Source organism: Cibotium barometz, chromosome 32 (assembly GCF_041138505.1).
Source record: "Cibotium barometz isolate CiBa-2024 chromosome 32, ASM4113850v1, whole genome shotgun sequence".
Taxonomy (NCBI): Eukaryota; Viridiplantae; Streptophyta; class Polypodiopsida; order Cyatheales; family Cibotiaceae; genus Cibotium; species Cibotium barometz.
This window is the reverse complement of record NC_141077.1, coordinates 43368935-43392515: the sequence shown is the minus strand read 5'-3', so window position 1 is coordinate 43392515 and position 23581 is coordinate 43368935. Positions and strand designations below refer to the sequence as shown.

The 23581-nt window shown below is 43.2% G+C and overlaps 1 protein-coding gene across 3 annotated transcripts in view; it reads right to left on the bottom strand.

Moving 5' to 3' along the window:
• LOC147620224 (Molecular chaperone Hsp40/DnaJ family protein) overlaps nucleotides 1-23581 on the bottom strand; it is a 66160-nt gene that overhangs the window by 21260 nt on the left and 21319 nt on the right. For all 3 annotated transcript variants that reach the window (XM_086772417.1, XM_086772416.1, XM_086772418.1), the window contains exons 2-7: nucleotides 15463-15531; nucleotides 14187-14282; nucleotides 13948-14078; nucleotides 13621-13816; nucleotides 13340-13515; nucleotides 13032-13161 (exon numbers count right to left, since the gene is read on the bottom strand). In XM_086772417.1, the coding sequence (XP_086628543.1) occupies nucleotides 13032-13161; nucleotides 13340-13515; nucleotides 13621-13816; nucleotides 13948-14078; nucleotides 14187-14282; nucleotides 15463-15531 (798 nt within the window). The remainder of the gene's footprint in view (nucleotides 1-13031; nucleotides 13162-13339; nucleotides 13516-13620; nucleotides 13817-13947; nucleotides 14079-14186; nucleotides 14283-15462; nucleotides 15532-23581) is intronic.

Sequence of the window (23581 nt, the reverse complement as noted above, 5' to 3'; positions counted from 1 at the left end):
CTACCTCTTCGGACAACCCCATCTCAAAAGCATGGGTCAATGCAGTTAAGAAGGGTATTCCACTTTGTGAAGAAGATGATTTAGTCAGGGAATTGGATTTTGAGGGTCAGCAAGACAATGGCAGAGGCTTGATGCCTCCCTTTCTCTTTGAGGACTGCTCATCTCTTGTACATATTTTCATGCGTACTTCTCTTAAATGTTTTTCTTATAATATACAGGGCCTCTGCAATCAGCACAAATGGAGACTCCTATGGCATTATATAAACAATACTCATCCTGATGTTGTGTGTCTGCAAGAGCATAATCAGCATTCTTTTGCTGGCCAGCATGGGTTCTTTTCAGGCTATGATATATTTTATGCAGGATCTGGACAATTCTCTGGGCTGTGCATTTTAGCCAGACATGATCTGCAGCCCTGTGTAGCATTTAATGATCCTTGTGGCCGATGGATGATTATCCAATGCATGATCAATGGAGAGATTTTTGAAATAGGCTCCTTGTATGCCTCTCAAATTTCAGCTTCAAATGTGGGACTTCATTAACCAATATCCTTGGTCTTCAAATGCTCTACTTTGTGGTGATTTTAATAATTCCCCTCACTGGAAGGACAATACCACACATAAATCCCATATGATTCCCTCTGAAATCCAGCGATGGGAACATATGACTTCTTCTCTTCATACTGCAGATTTATGGACAGCAACTCACCCTTCGGTTTTGGGATTCACATATCATCATAATGCTTTTACAGAATATTGGGCCAGGCTTGATAGATGGTATCTTATTCATGCTCAGCAATATGATGATTATACATGTCAAATGTGGACTGATTATTCTCAACAACTATCTGATCATACTCCACTTTGGCTCAACCTTTCTTTTGGTATGCCTCTGGACGACATTCAGCTCTCTTTAGTCAGACACTTGCAGGTTAATCAATTATATCTTTCTCATGAAAAATTCCAGCAAATGATCAGATTGACTTGTAAGCCATTGTTAGCTCATGCTCAGGAGGATCTGGATTTTGCTTGGAACTCCTTTGTACATCGTATTCAAAATGTCATTAAGGAATATGGAAGATGGTACATGGCAGAAACCAGACAGCATATCCAGTGGGCAAAATCATACAAGCAGTCCTTGGTACAGATTAGCCATCAAAGGTCTCTTTCTGCTTCTGAACAGAATTCATTGTCTTGTGCTTCTTCCATAATTGATGCTAATGATAAACGCAAGCTTTCCAAATGGCAGACAAGGGCTAGAGTTAAACCTATGCTGGATAAGGGCTGCTCCTCGAAATCTTTCTTTCGAAATTTACACACGTACAGACAAAGTCAATCTATCATGAGAGTCAGGAAATCGGATGGTCTTTGGACCCAGACTTTATCTCAGTTAGAAAAACAATGTCTGGATCATTTTCGGCTTCTTTTTTCTCTACCATCTTCTTCTACATCTCAGGCTGCATTGGCTCGGAGCAGATTTATTGAGCTTGTTTCTCCTATTGTTTCTTTGCAAAAAGCTTCAATGCTGGAAATGTCCTTTTCAGATACAGAAATGGATGAAGCCCTCAAGCATTTGGGTAAACATAAATCCCCAGGTTGGGATGGTTTGACAGTTGAATTTTTTGTAGCCTTCTGGGCTGAATTGAAGGGTCCAATCTTGAAGCTCGTTAATGTAGCCTGGCAGCATCAACATCTTCCCTCGGCTTGGAAGCATGGTCTGGTTAAGCTTCTGCCCAAAAAACCTCTGTGTGAAACAATGGATGACTGGAGGCCTATCACTTTGATGCCTGTTATATATAAACTTATTGCTAAAATGCTGGTACACCGGATAAAGGATATCCTTCATGATGGACTTCATCCCAGGCAATATGGTTTTGTTCCAAGAAGGCATATACATGATAATATCTCCAATACTCTCATTGCAATGGAATATGCAAAATACTCTGCTCAAGATGTCTTGGTCATGCAGGTGGATGTGGCAAAGGCATTTGATACGGTGCAGTGGGATTATGTTTCTCAAATCATGTCTAAACTTGGTTTTGGGCCAAAGCTAGTTAATGTCATATATTGGCTTTACTCAGATTCCACTGCTCAATGCTTTATAGGGAAACATTTGTCTGAGTCTTGGACTCTAGAACGATCAGTTCGACAGGGATGCCCTCTCAGTGCTCTGTTCTATGCTATTGCTTCGCATCCTTTGCTTCTTTACATGGATCATCTGGTTGATACTAGACAGTTAGAGGGGCTTCAGATTTCTGGTTCACGGCCTTTCATTGCACAGGCTTATGCAGATGATTCATTCTTCATGCCAAAGAACAGTCCTTTGGAGCTTCGTCTATTGATGGATACTCTTTCAGATTTTGGGTTAGCAGCTGGTTTAAAAATTAATTTCCAGAAATCAAAACTCTTACCTCTCAAGCATTGTGATTGGCATGCTATCCTGTGGCCCGGCCAGATTATTTATCCGGAAAGCATAGTAAGACACTTGGGCTATCCCATTGGCTGGAAAATCAGAAATAAGCAACAAATATCTTGGGTGCTAAACAAAATTAAGGACAAATTAGAATATTGGAAGATCTCTACTTGCCCATTACATGTACGGCTTCGAATTGTTCAGTCCATTGTTCTGGCTTATGTCCAATTCTACCTTCCTCTATTACATTGGTCATCTCGAGATCTTTCCTCTTTTATGTCTCAAGCCATGGAGATTTTTTGGAAAACTAAGCTTCATAAAAAAGCTTTAAGGTTGCTCAAAATGGACCTGCTTTGCTCGCCAAAAATGCATGGTGGTTTGAATATTATAAACATCAAATTTCATGTGCTGGCAAGAAAGATCACTATGCTCAAAACCTTTTTTCAACAAGAACAGCCTTGGTCTATCATGTTGGCAATTCTGTGTGGTCGGATGCGCACAAATGCTTATGGTCGCTGGTTGGTTGATCCATCGGAAGTAGTGCTTGGCAAATTTCAAGGTAAAATCCCTGGTTGTCCATTTTCTACTTCCTTGATTCAGGATTGGAAGAAAGTGCTCTCCCGCATCAAATGGTCTCCCCATCCTGCTTCTATAGCTTCCTCGCTTCGAATGGAAAGCATACATTGGAGTGCTGTTTTTTACTCTCCCCTTGCTGTACAACAACCAATCAGAGCTTACAATCTTATGAAATTGGGCATTCGGTTCATTGATGACGTAGTGGATACTACAGGGCAAATTCTTTCTTTTCCGGCAGCTTGCCAACAATACAATCTTGGGATGCATCATAGATCTATATGGAAAGCTATTGCAGATCTCTTACACCCTTTCATTCCGATTCCAACATTGGATGTAAGAGACAGGCTTCAAGATTGGCATCTTCAGTCTTCAGGCTCAAGATTATCCTCTCAATCTTTGCATCTATTGACTTCTATACAGGCTTATCGATTGATATTACCTCCTCCATGGATTGCTCAGCATGCTAATTCTCTTTGGCATCTGGATAAGTCTTTAGCTTGGTGGAAAGCAAAACTGACATTGATATGGAAGTTGAAAATGCCATTGAAACAGAGACTCTTTCTCTGGAGATGCATTGTCGGTATTTTTCCAGTGGGAGTGAAATTGGCTCAAAGAAGGATTGCCTCTCCTATTTGTCCAAGATGTCATCATACTACTAAGAGTGTTCCGCATTTATTGTGGTCTTGTTCATATTCCAGAATCCTTCTGGACAAGATCTCCTATTTTTTATCTCTCAGATTTCCTGCACACAGGTTCTACAAGTTTTTCTGGATGTTTGGCACCTTATCAGCTTCTTTGTCACAGTATTCTCTTTTCTTCCATTGGATCAGATACTGGGCCTTATGGACCCTCTGGCTACAGCGAAATCATACATATCTGAATTCACCCCTTCAGCACCCTTATGAGTTCTTCCGAGCCTCGTTGCGGCAGTCCTTATATGATGCCGTGCATGAGGGAGATTTGGATGTTTCTTGTGTTCAGCTTTTCTTTTACTGTTTCTGATGGATAGGGCATAGGCTCTTTTCTTGAGCACTGCCCTGCTTTTGCATAGAACTTTTTTACTGCTGTTTTTAAGTTCTAGGGTTTAGACATCCTCCTGATGCCAAACCCTTTTGTACATTCATGATATAATGCAATTTCAACTAGTTTTACCCAAAAAAAATGTGTGTGTTGATTCCGGAATGAGAAGGTTTGTGTACCGGATAATGTTGAGATTAGGAAAAGCATCCCGTATGCATGTCATGTCGCTCCTCCAATGGGCCATCTAGGAGTACAGTACAACAAATGTGTGTGTGTTCATTCCAGAATGAGAAGGTTTGTGTACCGGATAATGGTGAGATTAGGAAAAGCATCCCGTATGCATGTCATGTCGCTCCTCCAACGGGCCATCCAGGAGTACAGTACAACGGACCTATGATTTGACATACGTTGTACTGGCCTAAGTTGAAGTCGAATGTTAAGGACTATGTGGTAAAATGTCATCAACGTCAAGCTAATAAGGTTGAACACCTTAGGACCAAAAATCGTTGATTTGTCCCAATCAGTCCAAAGCCAATCCTACACGGGGTAGTAGTGGGTGGCATGGTTCACATGTGTCTTGTGTATGTGTCAAAAGATAAGGCTACTCTCAAGCCTGACTATCCTTGTCTTTGCCTTTCTTCTCCCCCTATTATTGAATGCTAGACTTGGATCTCTCCCCCCGAATCTTGAGGGTTGTAGCAAGACAAGCTGCATCTGAAAGATCACGACGCCCATGTGCATGAAAATCTGCGTGCAAAGATGGTTTCAAACCATCCAAAAATTGGTCAACCTGCTTCAACCGTCGGATGGTGTTGGGAGCATGAGCAAAAGCTTCCAGAAACGTGCGCGATAGTCAGTTATCAATTCGCCATGTTTCTGCATAAAACGCTCCCATTGTTTCTTCAATTCACGCTAGTAATCTACGGGAATAAACTGCTTTAAGATCCCCTTGCAACAGTCATCCCAGTGGTGCCTAAGGTGGTCTTTCCACCACAAGAGAGCAACACCCGTCAAAGCCGTTCGCACCAAATGGAGCTAAAAAATATTTGAACCACCTACTCCTCCCAACATGGCAGGTAACGACTTCTCCGTCCATCTTCCCATTGAACTTGGGAGGCTTCAGAAGCTTCAATAATTGAGCTTGTTCCTCAAGAGGCATGGAGGAAGAACTTAGCAAACCGGTAGTCCCTCAACGTGAGCCACTGAAGGTGAGCAGAACTATCCAGAGAATCCACAAGAGAAACACTCCACGAAGGAGACCGTCGGTGAGCGAGCAGCGTCTCTCATGCAGACTACATGCAGGTGTAGAATGACGACTGTTGGATTGGGAGCAAAGCTCATCCAATACATGCTTGCCTGCATCCAAAGGTGTCTCAACAGGATGGAGTCGGCGCCTCGAGCACCTAGTATTCCGGATTTGGAATCTACAAGGGTCGGCAAATATAGCCTCCATTTCAACTGCTACGCATCCATGGGATGCCTTCATGCTGAGAAGCAAGCCAATGAGTTGTGAATACATGACAAATATCAAGTGATCAAGGACCAGGTGAGGGATTTCTAAAGGCAAATGCACACTTATCGTAGTGCTACGTGTGAACAGGACCTAACCAAGGACACTTCTTCCTAGGTGGTTTTCCCCCTTGGATACCTAGTGTGAAAGGACACTCTATCTATTGCTTTGTACTTTCATATATATTTATTATGGATGGATATATGTGCAAGGTTGACTCTATCACCTCCACTGATTCTCACTCTCAACATGTGTACTGTGTCTATCTCCATCTCTGTGTGGCTGGCTGTTAAAACCCTAACTCTCTCTGTGTGGATGTGGCTTCCCAACATTTGGTATCCTAGCTTGTTTCTCCTCGAGCTATCCCTCGAGTTATTGCGTTCGGCCTTCGAGCCTTCCAGCTTATCCCCTCCGCTCAGCCTCGCTTGGCAACGCTAGTGTGGGGAGAACCACCTCCACCGACTGACTGGGCGGCACTAGTCAGGGAGAGCCAGCAGGCAGCGCTCAGCCCACTCTTTGCCTTACGTGACAAAGGGTCTTTTCTCTTGTGATTTGAGCTCCTTCGTCCATCTGCCGTCACCATCTCCATCTGAGCTGCCGTCACCATCTCAGTTCCTCGTCATCTCAGCTGCCATGCCGTCACCTAAAGTATCTGGCCGACGTGCACCCAACCAGGTCGCCTACACCCTTCGTCCAGTTCGTCCAGCTGCCCACTCTCACCCAGCTGCTCTCTGTCCACCAAAGCCTGCGCAGCAGACACTTCTTCTCGACCATCAACTCAAAGTCACATCAGCTTCACCGTTCTGTCAAGGGTCTACAAGTCTGCATCTTTTTGAATCTCTGAATTTTATGAAGCCTTCAGCTTGCAGGTACTACACACTAGAGTCACAAATTTTGGGGCTTTTCTGAAATTCATGCAATTCAGAACAAATTGGGGCCAAAATTGTATGCGAATTTTGGGGCTTTAATGCTTGGAGCGTGTATCAGGGTTACAGAGCAGAGATTTGAAACATATGTACACACATTGAGTGTTTTTCGGGACACTACAGAGAATCTGCAAGAACAGGATCAGCAGCTCGTCTCTAAGGCTCCATATTTTTTATCTTCATACCTAAGTAGCAGTATACTGCACCCTCTGCTCATGGAAGAGCTCTGTGCAGCATCACTTCAACACCACCACTAATAGCCTCCTCCTCTCCATTCCAATGGCGAGCTTAATACCTAAAGCAGTGGAGCAGCTCGAGCTCATTCTTACCCACAGCTATGGCTAACTACACGAACTAAGCATAGTGGCTTCTTCTTAGGCCCCTCCTTTCTCTGCTTTCACACTCTGCATGCGAACAATCTCCAGCAGCAGCAGCAGCTCTACACAATCTCCATCGACGGCATCCTTACCTGAGTACTTAGCTCGCTGCAGACATAGCTCCTACAATCAGCAGCAATCACGAATCCATTTTGGGGGGGCGGAGGGGATTGGTTGGGAGTTTATCTGCACATAATTTCCAAAGAAAGGATCCATTTATCTGTAGAACACAGAACGTCCACACACGGGCAGACTACAACCCTCTAAGCTTAGACTTAAAATGTACCATGCTACCATGTAGAAAAAGAGGGGGCTTCCTCTATGGCCGTGTTTTTTTTTGGAGTTTATGGTTAAGATAATAAGATGTTAGAACCTTATCTCTTAGGTGTAAATTGATTTACACTCATCCCATACTAAGGGGTCATTCACATGTATATTCAATTGATTTACACTCACCCCATACTAAGGGGTCATTCATATGCACATTCAATTCCGCTTTGAGAAAGATCAACTGGTCAGTAGACCCTACAAAAGCATTGCTGTAAATCATTTGTCAACTCGTTTCATAACGCATATTGTGACGGGTTAGACACTGGCTTTTGATAGTCACAAAGTAAAGACCTCCCAAAAGCTGCACGCAATGGCCCATTGATCATCAACATGGGCATTTGATAGCATCATCAAATTCGGGCATCATCAAAGCTTCAGCATCAACTTTGGAATAATCATCAACAAAAATTTAAACATTTTGCACTTAATAAAAAATATGAAGAAAAAGGTTCTGCTGAGATTTACAATTAGCAATGTATGAGCTTAATCATAAATGTGATCATTTTGGATCAGCAATTATTCCTATTACTAGGAGTTCAATTGCCTTGACAGCAAGTCACAACTAGATGTAAAAAGCATAAATGATTATATGTGTAGGAAGCAGCCATGTGTTCCCGTGCGCGATTCATTCATCAGTGTTTTAATTGCAAACAAGATTCATGATTATCTTTCCTTAATCGACATAGTTGCCAGGCATTTCATGAAACGTGTTTCATATACGTTTCATTCATTTCCCAGAAGTTTCAAAAACGGTTCATACAAAAAGGGGAGTACAAGCCCCAAAATTTATATTTAAGTTTATAATATGTTAAAAATATGTTGCCTTCCCTGCAAAACAATATTAAACTTGCATCATTTACACATTAAAACATGTTTACAAGCTAAAACTAAAGAATCTGGGTGACCTAGTTACAGTGGGCACCCAACTGAGTCACTGACCAATTGGCATAAATAAACTAGCAACATCGAGAATCAAGATCTGGATTTCATCATCAATAATGGCACTCAAAGTGATCACAAAAGTTTGAATCCTGAGCTGATACAAAAAAAGTAAACTGAAGTCTGAAATACACAAAGTAAAGCATGTTGAAGCCTGATAGATGCAATCATGCACGACAAATAGTAAACTAGAGGAGCTTGATAGCCCCAAAGACTAGAGTCCTCAATCTGGAGTGTGGGCACTCAATCCTCAACATCCTCGATGTCCTCATCACTAGTCTCCTCGGTAGACTCAACGTCACTCTCAGAAGAGGACGATGCTGGCTCAACTGCCACACTCGTCTCAGCTGCTGCACTGGTACTAGCACCTCCTGATAATGCTGTTGTACATGCTCGTGTGCCATGAGCAAGTGCAACTTCTCATACAACATGGCATATATGTCACGCTCCTCGTGAGGAATCTCTGGACATCTTTCATCTTCTCAATGTCGATTTTATGGACATTGACCTAGCGAGGCTCTATCGGATTGCCCGACTGCTCAATTAGGCTGAGATTGCAATGGCAATACACCAACCGCTCCAACTGAGTAGTAGACAACCTGTTCCTCTTCTTTGTATGGAAGAGGGCCCATGTGCTCCAGTTCCTCTCAGTAGGACCCAAACTGCAATCTTGTGAGAGGACTCAAATGGCGAGGCGTTTCTGCCATTAAAATACATAAACTTTATAAGTACAGTGTACTAAAGTCTAAGTATAATCATCATTGATCAATGCATTATATAAATAATAGACTTGTCTTTTAGAGTTGTACTCACCAAGTGAGGGCTACTGAGATCCCATACTTCTCCCACCATGAGACTGGCTGAAGCTATGTCTATCGCATGCATGCAGTCTGTCTACCAAATGCGTGGTTGGCATTCCGATACACTAGCCGCTCATCCTCCAAGCGTCTCATGAGCTCCACATCTCCTCCTATCCATTTCTGAATGTAATCTTGCCATCCATCTTCCAACTCTTCATTAATATACTGCACCTCACTACGCCAGAGAAGGTGCAATATGTGGGCAACTGCCTGGATTGGTCTATGGAACCAATCCCACCAGTCATTCCAAACCCGTCGAATGTCCTCAACCCTAAAAATTAGCCATGAATGATCAAAGCTATTAGCTCACTCCTACAGGCTACGATAGTACGATACAAAGTTACAACAAGAAGGCAACTAGTTGGAAGTTCACTACCTCTCATCTGTCAAGAGAGTGCATCAGTTAAGAGCCTCTCCAATCCGGTCCATGAACTCGTACAAGAGTCCAAGAAAGCTGCCCTCCATGTTAGTGATGCGAAGAACACTATAGATTGGTTGAGCGCGCTCAATAAAGCCTCTGCCTCCTTCCTGCATCACTCTGGTGCAAAAGCAACTACCTTCGGGTGCTCATGGTCCTCCCAGCTCATCCACTCTCGACTGACCTCTGTTCGCATGAGTCCCTATCGGGCTCTCACTACCCTCTCAACCACAATGAACATATATGCAAACCTGGTTTGTGAGGGCTTCAAAAGCTCAAGGTCACTATTGGCACGAAACATTGCCAAGACCTTGGGCCTCTTGGTAACAAACTTCACCAAGCTACGCGCAGTGTCAAAGATGTCAGCAATCCACCTAATCTTGGCAAGATCATCAATGAGCAAGTCTAGGCTATGGGATGCACATGGAGTCCATACAATCTGTGGGAACTCATCCTCTAGCATCCGTCCCATAGAGACACAATTGCTACCATCAACAATGACTACCTACACTATGTTTTGTGGGCCTATCTCCATGATAGGCTCGCGGAGGTGTGACCATATAAACGCTCCTGTCACCATTGTCCCAGACATAGATGCATCAATGGCACACAAAAACATAGAGCCCTTGCAAGAGGACACCAAAATATTGTACACATTCCTCTTGCGTATATCTGACCACCCGTCACATAACAATGTGCAACCATACTTGCTCCAAGTGGCTTTTAACGGCTCCATCTCCACCTCCACTGCTTGTCGCTCTCTTCTGAGCTCTTTAGTGCGCAAGGTCTCATAGAAGGGTCCCTCCCACTCACATTCAATGCGGCTGATTTCCCTCTTGGCCTTTTTCCATCTTGGCGTGCGCACAATGTGAAAAGACAAAGTGCATTAGAAGAAAAGCCTAGTGAGTTCCCTAGTTGCATCTTTAAATGCCTGCTTTTGCATGCTTGCTCTCTTTAGAGAGGCTTTGGGTGCTACGGGCAAAGGGGTTCGTGTTGCCGTGGAGTGAAACTACCAGCATCCCCAAATCCTACTTGGCTCTATGCATCTTCCTTTGAACCCAACTGTGTTCTCTTTGATGCATCACCTATATCCTCACTAGCCCCAATATCCTCAAGCACATGCCCACAACCGCGTCCTTCCAATTGCTGTCTTTTCCATTCTTGTAGCTCGACTTTGATGTTTGCAGGCACAAGTTTGCATGCACCAATGCCGTCCCCACTTAAACCTGTGAAATGGGCCTTAACACAGATTATGGACCCTCCTGAGCAAACCCTGCAAAAATTGCATTTCCACTTTTGTGTGCCTAAACCACCATATTTAGATACAAGAGTGAAATGGGCCCACGTGGCATCCTTAGTGCGAGGCATCTTGACAAGAGCACGGCTGGATTGGCACCCTGGCATAAAAACCTCCAAATTTCAAAATCTGTGTTTTTTACAAAATCAAGAAAAAAAAAGCACAAATCAGCACAACCAACCTAAGAGATGGTGGGCACAGAACCTCTCGGAATTGCGGAAGGAGCTGGTAGGGCCTGATTTGTGCAAGGCAAGAGCTCCTTCAATCTGTTTCCAAGTCACCTGTAGATGTTTTTTCGAAAAACGTGCTCTCTGGATATAAAACATTGAAAATCGTAGGTTTTCCAAGGCTACATGAAAGAACCACGTTTCATTCCAATGAAACGTTTCGTTTCATTCCAATGAAACGTTTCGTTTCATTCAGATGGAACGTTTCGTTTCATTCAGATGGAACGAAACGCGTTTCATTGCAACTATGTTAATCAACCATAAAGATGGTGCTTATCTTTAATCCTCCCTAGGTCCTAAGATCTCAAGATGTGCTATGTCTATTCTATTAAAGGCATTTACAAATGTAACCACCAAACGTGCCCACACTATACTAGGCCGGAGTCCAGACCATCTCAAGGAGTCACACCGCCACAGTGGACCAACCCTAGAGGAACCATTCCGGAGCATTCGGTGGACTATCTAGAAACGTAGGCGCACCACCAATGGGTACTTGAGAGGTGCATGCGTTGGCATTGAAGGCACCACACTAACACTGCAAGAGGCATTTGCCGAAGATAGGAGATTCCACCGAAGGCCTGTCATTCCGATGGCATCTACCAAAGATAGGAGATGCCAACGACTCCACCGACTCTACCTCGACTTGCAGGAATTGTTTAAATGGTCCTTCGACTCATCCTGGAGGACATCCTTCATGCTTCATCCTTCATACTACATCCTATCCTTAACCTTGGGTGTTGTAGTCAATTGTCAATTTTTTTGCGCATGTGTGTCGTCCTGCTCACTGTGACCACTACTGGGTGTGCACGGTACAGTGAAGGGCATGTAACAGTGCCTTGGAGTAATACTAGTGTTGTCCAGTAATCTTGTCACTCTTGCCAATCTTGTCATTTATGTTATGTTCCATCCTAATCTGTCTATTCATACATGCACTGCGCTGTGAGCATTGAGGACTCCGGACCTACTGTCCAGAGAAGAAGCACCACTTTAGTGTGCCAGGCAACCAACCCTGGTGGTTTAGGAGAGCTACATGTCATTATAAGCCCTTTTTGATAAAGAGACAACACCACTTGAACTAAGAAACATTCATTCACACCATGGAGGCACTAGATTTTAATGGCTAGAACATAGTTGCATACAAAACACGCACCTAACCTTAAACAAATACCCTTGCTGCAGTTCGCTACTGGTTTTGAACTAGATCTGCACTTTCATTGGGGCTGATTACCTAGGCTAAACAGGGGGTGGCACAGCGATATGACAGTAGAGATGCTGCAGTAAGCAAGGGATATGCAATACTTTCTAGCCTTGAAGGCTGATACTTCCAGTCGATTTTTCAAAAACCATGAGTGAAGAGTTTGCACCCACTGCACTTGGGTGGCACCCTGACATGACTCTACCAAGAAGTACAAGCTTTGGGTTAGTGATGTGAATTGTGCATTTTGTGAGCCCAAGTCCAGGGACAAGTCGCCAGTTGCCATCAGGGTAGCCTAGGATAAGTACAGGGAGTTGTATGTGCACAAACCCTGGACAGTTTTGTAACCCCCTTGAAGTTAACGTTTGCCAGACACGCACATAGAACATCCTCAGACAAGACGCCCTTCTCAGGCACCTGGGCAGCCCAATTGGATGACAGGGGACAAGTGTGGATAGGTCAGGCAGGTTGGTTAGCAGGTCGTACAGAAGGCTGATTTTGGCTGACCAACAGAAGGGGGTAGAATGTGTCCTATAAATAGGCCCTACCTCTTATCAGTCAAGGCATTTGATTCCTTGATCAGGGAAAGATCAACAGAGCATTACTCAGGCATCCAGCTCAGCAAGGCATCAAATTTAAGTCAGCACTCCATCGCAGTAGAGGAGAAAAGGCTTCAGCATCTTGCATAGACCTGCAACCTGAAGGTATTCAAGGAAACCCACTCAGGCGGCAGACTGTTCCGACAAGGACCTGTTTGGATTAGCAAGTTTTTGTAGTGCAGCAGGCACACATGAAAAGTAATCTCTTCACTCATGGTTTTTGAAAGTCTAACCGGAAGCATCAGCACTTGGGTCAAAGAGAAGCAGTTTTGCACCTAAATGTCCACACACAACCTACAATCTTGATATCCATTGACAGCATGAGAGAAATTGAAGGCATTTTACCTGCACAACTGCACCAAGAATTGCATCAGTGAAGTTTATTGAAATGGTGGAATATAAATTCATTCCATCCCGTTGAATATTTGGCACCTCCTTGACATTGAGAAAAACATAGAGATCTCCAGCAGGACCTCTGAAAAATCATAAACATTGAAAATAGCTGTAGGTCCCCAAAGACTATTTTCTGGCACCACTTTTATTTTCCATTTTTGAACCTTGACATTCACAAAAAATTGAAAACTGACTGCCTGAAGAGCCCTTTGCAAGGAGCCTGTATAAACAATAGAACAACAATTTTAAAAATAGCATACCCTCTCATGCCAGCATCTCCTTCACCTCGAACACGCAATGTACTACCATTGTTGACACCAGGGGGGACTTTGACTTTGATCAATTTTTTGACTTTGATACGTCCCTCCCCTCCGCATTTCTTACAATAGCTCGTAATGACCTCACCTTCTCCAGCACACGTGGGACAAACAGAGACCTATACAACACCATGAAGACCAGATTTATGAGCAAAACCATGCAGGAAACACTGAGCATAGTCAGACCTTCATCAAAATTGGAACAATAAACTTCATTCTACCACCTGTGAAAACATCCCAAATGGTGTCCTGCTGGTCTGCATTACTTGGCCCTGTCCTCCACAAGTTGGGCAAGTCTTTTGGCTGTTACTTGACTTTGCCCCACTTCCATTGCATGCAATACACGTCTCTAGATGAGATGCTTCAAATCCTTTCTCTGTCCCAAAAATGGCTTCCTCAAACTCCAGGGATATGTCAAACCTTCACATTAACATCATGCACCTTCCACAATAAGCAGGATACAAAAGAATCACCAAGTTGCAACTAGAAGATAAACGAAAATGAATTACTCGCACACAGACACCTTGTCTAGGCACAGAAGCTCCTCTCACCTTAAATCGTCCCCTTGGACAGGCATATCCCGTCTGCTTGTTCTGAAGGAAGATGGTCCCATGCCACCCATTCCATTAAATCCACCCATACTAGCCCCAAATATTGATTCGAATAAATCAAATGGATTTGTCTGGATTGAGATGCAGAATATGCAGGCATTTGTGAGATAAATTGGAGATTATCAAAATAGAATCTTAATAAAGAGAGTATAATCTGTATGATGGAGAATTCAACCCACAGCATAAGCCCCTGCACCATTGCCAGCAGCAGCTCCTCTAACTCCAGCCTCACCAAATCGATCATACACTGATCTTTTTTCATCATCTGAGAGAACCTAAAGAAGAACAAGACTTTTGACAAATCAGAATACAAACAAGGCAAACAGCAACAGCATATCACCACAAACTTAGCAGACCATACACACAAAATGTATTACGCCATGGAAACTTATCATGATGTATCACGTTTCTAAAATGAAGCATTTTCCAATAATAACTTACTACCTTTGCCCGTGACAAGGCTGCTAAACAGGCATATAGCTGCTCACGGCAACATGTAGAAGACTGTGGTGTGGCCTTGGTTGGCCGAACTGCAACTTACAAAGCCTAAAATCTGCTCCCATAATCTATTGGCTACCCTTCCATAACACTCTCACCCTAGTTCCCCAGACAAAATGCAAAAGGGCTTCAACAGGACTGCATACAAACTAACGAAGACTCTCCGAAAGTATAAAACAATGCTGGACTAAAAAGTGTGGTATAGCCACCAAGTCCAAAGGCCTGCTGCTACACCTCTAAGCTTTGGAAGAAGGCAGCCTTTCCATTTCAAAGGTCTCATAGTCTTCTCTCATCTAGATCTTTTTTTTAAAGAAATCATACAAGAACCTTAGCAAGAAAAGTTTAGCAACCCCTTTCTATAAGTGCCCCGCCATTTGGTAGGTCCAACTAATTGCTGGTCAAACTATGCCTCTTTTCCCACTCACTATAAGATCCCTACTCTTGGCCCAAACATATACTTATGTAAAGACCCATTTTCAGCACCATTTCAGCCTATTTGCACCATGTTTCATCACATACACAGTTGTTGGTTTCTCTTTATGATTTTACACTCTCTTGTAGTTATGCCTTGTGAGGACAGAGATTATGAGGCATAGGAATGCTCACACCGATTGCATTCCTCTGAAGTTAGCTGCCTAATAGATGGCAACTTAAGAGGGCCTCAAGAGAGCGCCCTCTATGCAAACTTTCAGACAGTTTTTCGGCCACTTATCATTTCTAATGCAATAAAGTTAAGTTGGCCAATCAAAGTATCTGTATGAGGAGAACAAGATAAATTTTTAGCTCCTTCAAACAATGTAACAGAAAGGTACATGAAGTTGTTCCTGACAGCTGAAAAGAAGCAACACCCAGGCTGCACACACTCTACTATAAAAACACAGCTCTAGAAATGATATAGAGAATATAACAGCTAAAAATTAATATCACTTTCTTGGAAAAAAGAAACATTATGAAAACCTCATAAGCTGCACTGATCTCTTTGAACTTATCCTCTGCTCCAGCCTCCTTGTTCACATCCGGATGATACTGCAATACATACAAAAAGCATGCAAAATCAATTCTCAAATTGCTTGTGTACATTGATGCCAAGCCTTACTGCAGTGAGTAAAGAAAATGAAACACATGTGAAATAAGAAATGTAATCATATTTCATATCCAATTTCATTAAATGAAACAATAAATGTAAACATATTTCATAACCAAGTTTCTTTTAATGAACTTCTATCATGATTATGGAAACAAAAAGCAAAGGCACAAAATGTTTAACCACTCTTGGCATTCTAACCAACAAGCAGCAGTCAACATACAGGAAAATAGCTGCTTGGGCAGTTCAAAACCCTAAATTTGGCCAGGCAGCCAAGGACCCCAGATTTGGACATGCAAACATACCACCAAATTTTTTCAGTCAGTCCAGGCCAAAGCTGGAATCTGACCTGATCACACCTATAACCTGACACACCTTGATATGGGCTGCCTACGACAGCCATATGGATAGCAGGCGCCAAGACAACAATAGGACACTTCAGCACTAGTGTTTGGGCTAAATCAATGGCCAACCACAAAGAATTGGTTTGGACCAAGTTTGGACACATTTAGAACATTTTTAGCCCAGTAGGGTGTGTGTCACCCCTTGCTTCAAGGTTTACATGGTAGAAGATTTGGAAGACGATGCCTGGTTTATTTATGCATTCATACTATGCCTGCTTCATGAATGGGAAATGATTTGTGCACGTGAAACTGTTTTCCAGAGTGGACATTGCCTAGGTTTATTGCCTGTGAATGTTCACAGGACTTGAGGACGCCTAGAGATCCGAAGGATGTGTGTGCTTGACCCTATTTGAGACTGTCTGGAACAACCAGAGAAACAACACACAAAAGGTGTCAAACACCTACAAGTATTCAGGGCACATCACCCAAGCATGGAGCAGCTGGGCAGTCACTAGAGGCAGTCAAGCAGCAAGCACGGCCACCTGGACAAGCGCAGAGGTGCCACATGGCAGTTAACTAGTGGACAGCACATCAGCCAGTAAGATGGGCAGTCCTCAGAACAGCCAACCAGCACTAGCAGGTGCTATGTATACACGCATGGGAAAATCGTCATTCTCATCTGCATTCTCCCAATGTTGGAGCCTTACAGAGCAGCAGAGCATTGGACTATGAATTGTGATCAACATTCACAGTCTTCTCTTGTACTTGAAATTCAGTTGTAACACCTTTTCTTGTACATAATACAAATCAGTAGTTTAGGGCTATTGTGTGCTTTTTTTTAAAATTCCGTTGCTCTCTTCTCTCTCTACACTCAAAACCCTAGCACATAAGTAAAAGAGCTCTACAGTTGATATCAGAGGCTAGGGAACCTGCAAATTTTTGCTTTTCTGGCACCTGTGTGCGTTAGTTGCTTGGATAGGGTAGAGATGCTTCCAAGAGTGCGCAAGCCGAGCTTGGGAAAAGTGTGACACACCTCACCTATGTACAACCCAGTAGCCAGGCAGACCTCACCTATGTAGAGTCCAGAAGTCAGGCGCACAGGCTTGTGGGTAGCATGCGCAGCAGGCCCAGGTGCCACATGTGGCAATCAGCCAGTGGACCCAGTCTGGGCAGTCCTTAGACTTCACCGACCAGCACTATTAGTGCATATACATAAATGCATAGCAAAAATTATCATTATGATCTGGAAATCTCAGCGCCTCTGCAAAGCATTTCTCTACTGAGCGTGGGCTGGCCGAGGAGATCTTCAACAGAGTGCTGGCCGCGAGTTGTCATCTACTATCTCAGCCATCTCTTGTACCGGAAATTCAATTGTAACACTTTCGTCTTGTACATAATACAGAACAGTAATTTCAGGACTCTCGTGTTTGCTACAAAGCATTTCTCTACCGAGCGTGGGGTTGCCGCCTATTCCAAGTGTCATTGATGTGTGGATTGGTGCTAGTTTTGATATTGATAAACCAGTTGTTTTCCTTCGGCAGAGTGCTGGCTGTGAGGAGTCATCCACAATCTCAGAGATGTGTTGTACTAGAAATTCAATTGTCACACTTTCTTTTTATACATAATACAGAACATTAGTTTCAGGACTCTTGTATGTGTTGTGTGTTTGATTCCACTACTCTCTTCTCTATCTCCTCTCCAACCCTAGCATATACTGTAAAGCCCCCCATAGGACCACTTGATACACAAGCTAAACTGTAACTATTTGGCCCTTCTAGCTCTATTTCACATGATGAAACCCATGGTGGAAGAAGACATGGGAACAAGGTCCATAATATTTTATTAAGAAAAAGCACCATTCTTGGTCAAAAAAGCAAGAAAAAGCAAAAAGTCAAATAGGGTTGACCGCAAGCCAAGGACACCATTGGAAAAAGGAGACTAAGCCGGACCAAAAAGCTAAAAGGCGCTTTCTCAAAAAGCAGCTCTAAGGCCTTAAAGCTAGAAAAGCAAAGCACCAAAAGTTGAGTAATATTTTATTAATAAAAGTAAAAAGAGCAAAAGCAAAGGCAAAAAGGAAAAAGGAAAAGCATGGACAAGCTTTCGGCAAAAAGCATAGCCCTTTTCAAGTATAAAAAGGCTTGAACCTCTCTTGTAGCATCATGAAGGAGATCGTGGAGTGTGTGTGGACATCATTATGATCATGGAGAGCTTCTTCTTCGCCATCAACACCTTCTCCAACTTGCTTTTCAGATTTACAGTCAGCCCTAGACTTGCATGGGCGATATGGACGAGTGTACGAAGTTGTACAAACAAAAATTTCAGAAACCCTAAAACTGCTCCAAAAACCCTAAAAACTGCTTTTTGGATGTTTTTATTGCCCAAAACCATTAAAACAGGTTTTATATCAGTTTTCTTGCCAGAAAGAGCTTTTACATGGTTTTCTTCATCAACAAGGTTGTAGGAGTTGTGGAGATTACTCATGGGAACTTGGACAACTTGAACTTGGATTTGAACTTGGAGATGAACTTGGACATAGAGCTTGGATATGGAACATAGAACTTGGACATGGAGCATAGACAAGGAGAACTTGGACATAGAGCTTGGGCATGGAACTTTGACATGAACATGGAGCTTAGACATATAGTTTGGACATGGATCTGGACTTGGTTTTGGATTTGATTTGGACTTGGATTCATTGGATTTGGATTTGGATTTGGATATTGGATTTTGTACTAGCCTGGTGAGAGATACTTGTGGGTCATCCCCGTGGTGTGCACGGCATCAGAGATCTCGTGCCTTGACATCAACATCGACTTGGATATCCTACATCGGCATATCTGTTTGTTTTGTATTCATTGATTGCATTGATCCTAGCCAGCGTGCCCGTGGATTTTTCCTGAATAAATGCTCGAGAGGGGACGGGGCCTGTTCCCCGCTCAATGTGGTGTACTGTGGAAGATCCCTATTCCCTTCTCTCTCTCCCCTCTCTCTATATATATTTATCTCTTGGACACGTAGTTGAGTCTATCACTGCACGCCCCGCTGGCCTTACATAAACACACAAGGTTAGTACATATAGAAGGGTGCAAGCAAACTCACCTCCCAACCGTAGATTTCATCAGGAATCACCCTCGAAGGGGCTAGGGTTCCACTCCCCACAAGCCAAGCTAGTGGGCCCTGACATCCCATACCACCATAGCTTGTCCTAAGGGACCTTCGGGGCAAGACCGCCTGTGAAGTGCCATGTCCATGGCAGGAGTCCAGTCCAAGCACAGACCAACAATCAACTCAATGACTGAAGATATCACAATAACCCATAAGTCACTTCTACAGTTGCGACCTAATTCTTCGGAAGTGACTTTCCGGGTTGGCCGAAATGGATGTGTCTTGCTCTTGTGCGAGACAAGTTGTGGAAGATAGTCAAGGGGAATGATCTCAATCTAAAGGTCGTCGCTTCGACGGATAGAGCTGCCCAAGTCCTGGCAATGATTAGCCTCAACATCGACAAATCTCTAATGCATCACATCAACCTCAATAAAACACGCAAGGAGGTATGGGACCACTTGCAAAGTGTCTTTGGTGCAAAAATCACAAATTCCAACCTTTTTACTTGTAACGTGCGGAAGCTCTGGGGTTCTTCTTTCAGCCCTAAACACTCTTGAAAACCTTCTGATGCAAAAACGCACCATCTGATGCAAAAACGCAAGTAGAGAGAGAGTAGAGAGAGAGAGTGAGAAGTGCTGGAATTTCAGTATATACTGTTGGATATATCACCCAAATCCATTCAAAGGTTGAAAGGGGCTATATAACCTTGATTACTTTACTCAAGACACATCCTCAAATGGGCGCCTACTTCAAATATAGCCTAGAGGGAATCTTGCTCATTTATGGCATACCCACATGGGGGAGATGGCATACCCACATGGGGGAGATGGCATCTTATGCTTGTAAGACATCATAGGTGATGTCATGAGGTCATGTACTACTTGCCTATATAAGAGGCTCTTGCTAATGAAGAAATCAACTCGTGTGTTTCAATGATCATGCCTAAGCCATGTCTCATTAGTATCTCCTAATCCACTCTTAATCATGTTTCTAATCATGACCTAACCATGACTATAACCATGTTTGATCCTCCTTAGATTTGCTAATCCACTCTCAATATCAAGAATTGGTATCAGAGCAGGTTTTACATCATCCAAAGCTCACTTATTAGGGATTAATTAGCACTTTATTAACTTAATCATATCTTATCCTCTCCTATTATCTAGGCTGAAAGATAGGCAGTCCATGGAGCTTCAATATCTCATTACCCACTTCAAGATTCACCACAAGCTCTCAGCCAGCCATTCTCAACTCAAACACGAAGCTGCTGACGGGCGGAATTAGCCAGAAAGCGCCTGGAGCCAACGGCATTGCAGCAGAAACCGGCGTCTTTTTATTTGGGGGAAAACGCTGCCCCATCGCCATCGCGTCATCAAACTCTAATTCCTCAGAGCCTCAAGGATTTTCGTAGGCTGCGAACACGCTGATCTGGTCAGAATTGCAAATGGCTGCGTGGTTTGGTGGCTGTAGGACTGACAGAGCTTCTGAAGCTTCAGTTCTTAACAATAAATGAATGGGTGATTATTCAACTTAATCACCAATGTTTTGTGCTTAAAATAGTCTCAAATCACTGATATTTAAAGTACTTAAAGCATTAGATGCTTTGACCTAGGCCTCTACTTCCTTCAAGTACTCCAAGTGACCCAATTTTTGGAAGTTGTTTTGAAAGCATTTATCACATTGGTCACCATATACTTGATGATATTACTATATTGTGATGATGATATTGTTTACATCATTTTTTGAATCACAATGGCTGAACCATCTGATGCTGAATCATCGAACATTCAACATTTGAGGCCTAAGAAGAAAAGCAGAAAGCCGAGGAGACGGGTAAGAAACAATGTCTACAACTCAAGAGCAAACAATGTTTTAGGAGGGCATGACTGGTCTGAATTTTTCATAAATAACCTTCATCTATTTGGTGAAGGTATCTAATCTTGTAAAAGCATTAGACACTGCCCTTGAGGGATACTCAAGTGGTAAGACCTTGCTTTATCATCATGTCTACATCCTCATTTCATGTTGATAAGTTTAATGGGGTAGGCTTTCATACCTGGCAAGTTAGAGTAAGATTTATTCTCATGAAGAAAGGTCTGTGGGGAGTTGCTAGTGGAAAGGAGAAAAAACCTACCACTAGAGATGGTGAGCAAGGATGGTTACCTAGGGATGAGAAAGCTTTTGCCATAATTGCATTAGGTCTAAGTGACAACTACATACATCATATCTCTAATGCAAACAACTCAGCTGAAGCATGGGAAATCCTAGAGAAATTATTTGGGGCAAAAGGGAAGCATTCCAAGATAGGGCTGAAAATCCAATTCTTTAAACTTGAAAAGAAAGCTTCTGAGTCTTTACCTTCTCATCTTAATTATATGAAAAGCCTAATGTCACAACTTGCAACAATAGGAGCACCAATAGATGAGGAAGATGCCACTGCAGTTTTATTGAAAAGCATGCCTTATGATGAATATGGACATTTAGTGTCAACTCTCATGAATCTTCCGGATCCTACTTTAGAAGCCATTGAAGCTGCACTCCTTGAGGAGTACAAGAAGAAGCAAGAGAATATAGGGATAATGGAAGGGGCATACTTCTCCAACAACAAGTCACACTTCAAGAAGAAGAACTTCATCGACACAAAAGGAAAGAAGAAGACTTGTGGATTCTGCGGCAAGGACAATCATATTGAAGAAAATTGTTTCTTCAAACAAAAGGCACAAAAGGCATTTCTCGCAAGTCAAGACAAAGAAGAGCTTCAAGAAGAGGCCTCCGAAGAGGCCAATTTTATCGAAGAAGAATGGGCCTTTTGAGTAAAATCAAGGGATAGCCCATACCATGTTTAAAAACCTCTCCATCCTAAACATAACTATCTCATTGTAAGCTTTACTATGGTATTCTAGCATCATCCATCATTGCTAGCATTGTAAACCTAACTGGAATAAGACCTACGGGCACCAGCATGGTCATCATAACTAGTTTTTGTATGTTGTAACTAGAACCTAGAATTGCCATCATAAAGGTAGCATTGTCATGGATTTGGTTGAAGGAGGGTTTGTTGGATATATCACCCAAATCCATTCAAAGGTTGAAAGGGGCTATATAACCTTGATTACTTTACTCAAGACACATCCTCAAATGGGCGCCTACTTCAAATATAGCCTAGAGGGAATCTTGCTCATTTATGGCATACCCACATGGGGGAGATGGCATACCCACATGGGGGAGACGGCATCTTATGCTTGTAAGACATCATAGGTGATGTCATGAGGTCATGTACTACTTGCCTATATAAGAGGCTCTTGCTAATGAAGAAATCAACTCGTGTGTTTCAATGATCATGCCTAAGCCATGTCTCATTAGTATCTCCTAATCCACTCTTAATCATGTTTCTAATCATGACCTAACCATGACTATAACCATGTTTGATCCTCCTTAGATTTGCTAATCCACTCTCAATATCAAGATATACTATGGTACAAAAGGGTACATATCTTTGCAGCCCTTGGCTGCCCTCTTGAAAAGGTGGTAAACCCTAAAATCTGTCCCCTATGGGACCTCTAAGGATCCAATCCCCTAGTGGGAGAGAATGCCTAAGACATTGAGCAAGGGGGCTATTTATAGCTCCTTGGAATAAATAGTGAACTGGCCGACTGCTGGTCGGCCAGTTACTAGTTCATTAAAATCCTTTTAATGCAGCCGACTGGATCTCTTCCATGTCCTTGATGCGCCTGCTGCCAGCACCTTCTGTCCTGCAGCCGACAGCCCCTTTGGTACTGCTGATGTCATCCTCCATGCAGCCGACAGCCCCTTCTGATCCATGCTTTGCTCCAAGTCCTGCTCCATGTCCATCTTCTACTGGTTCATAGTCTTTATCTGCTTGCCCCTTCTGGATTTAGTCTTGAGAAGGTCCATGGCATTGCTGATGCACATGACATCCCCCTCTGCTAAACTTGATGACGGAAATCCAACCTGCTCTTGGATGACTGTCATCATCCCAATCCTGTCCCGAAGTCCCTCTGTCATCATCCATCCCTGGCAAACCTTTTTTCTCTGAAAATCCGTTCTATTCTCCAAACCACTCTGTCTCTGATGAAGATCTATGCATCTGGTCTTCCTCTAGTCCACAATCCATTCCTGCCCTGACTTTGAACACCGTCTTGGTCTTCATTCCTGGAACTGAGTCTGGCACTCTCACATCACCCTTGGAAGATCAACCTCCCTTGGGACCGTTCCCTTAGAACCTATCTGGCTCACGGAACTGCCATCCCCATCTGGCACTGTGGAACACCACCAACAAACCTCCTGGGAGTTCTTCCCGCTTCTGTGCTCCTCGCCTTGGGCTTCGAATCCGTGTACTTTCATGTACCTTGGACCTGTACACCATCATCTGGGACTGAATCAGTGTTTAGCTTTGCTGAGCCTGATGCTCTGATACCAATGTAACGTGCGGAAGCTCTGGGGTTCTTCTTTCAGCCCTAAACACTCTTGAAAACCTTCTGATGCAAAAACACACCATCTGATGCAAAAACGCAGGTAGAGA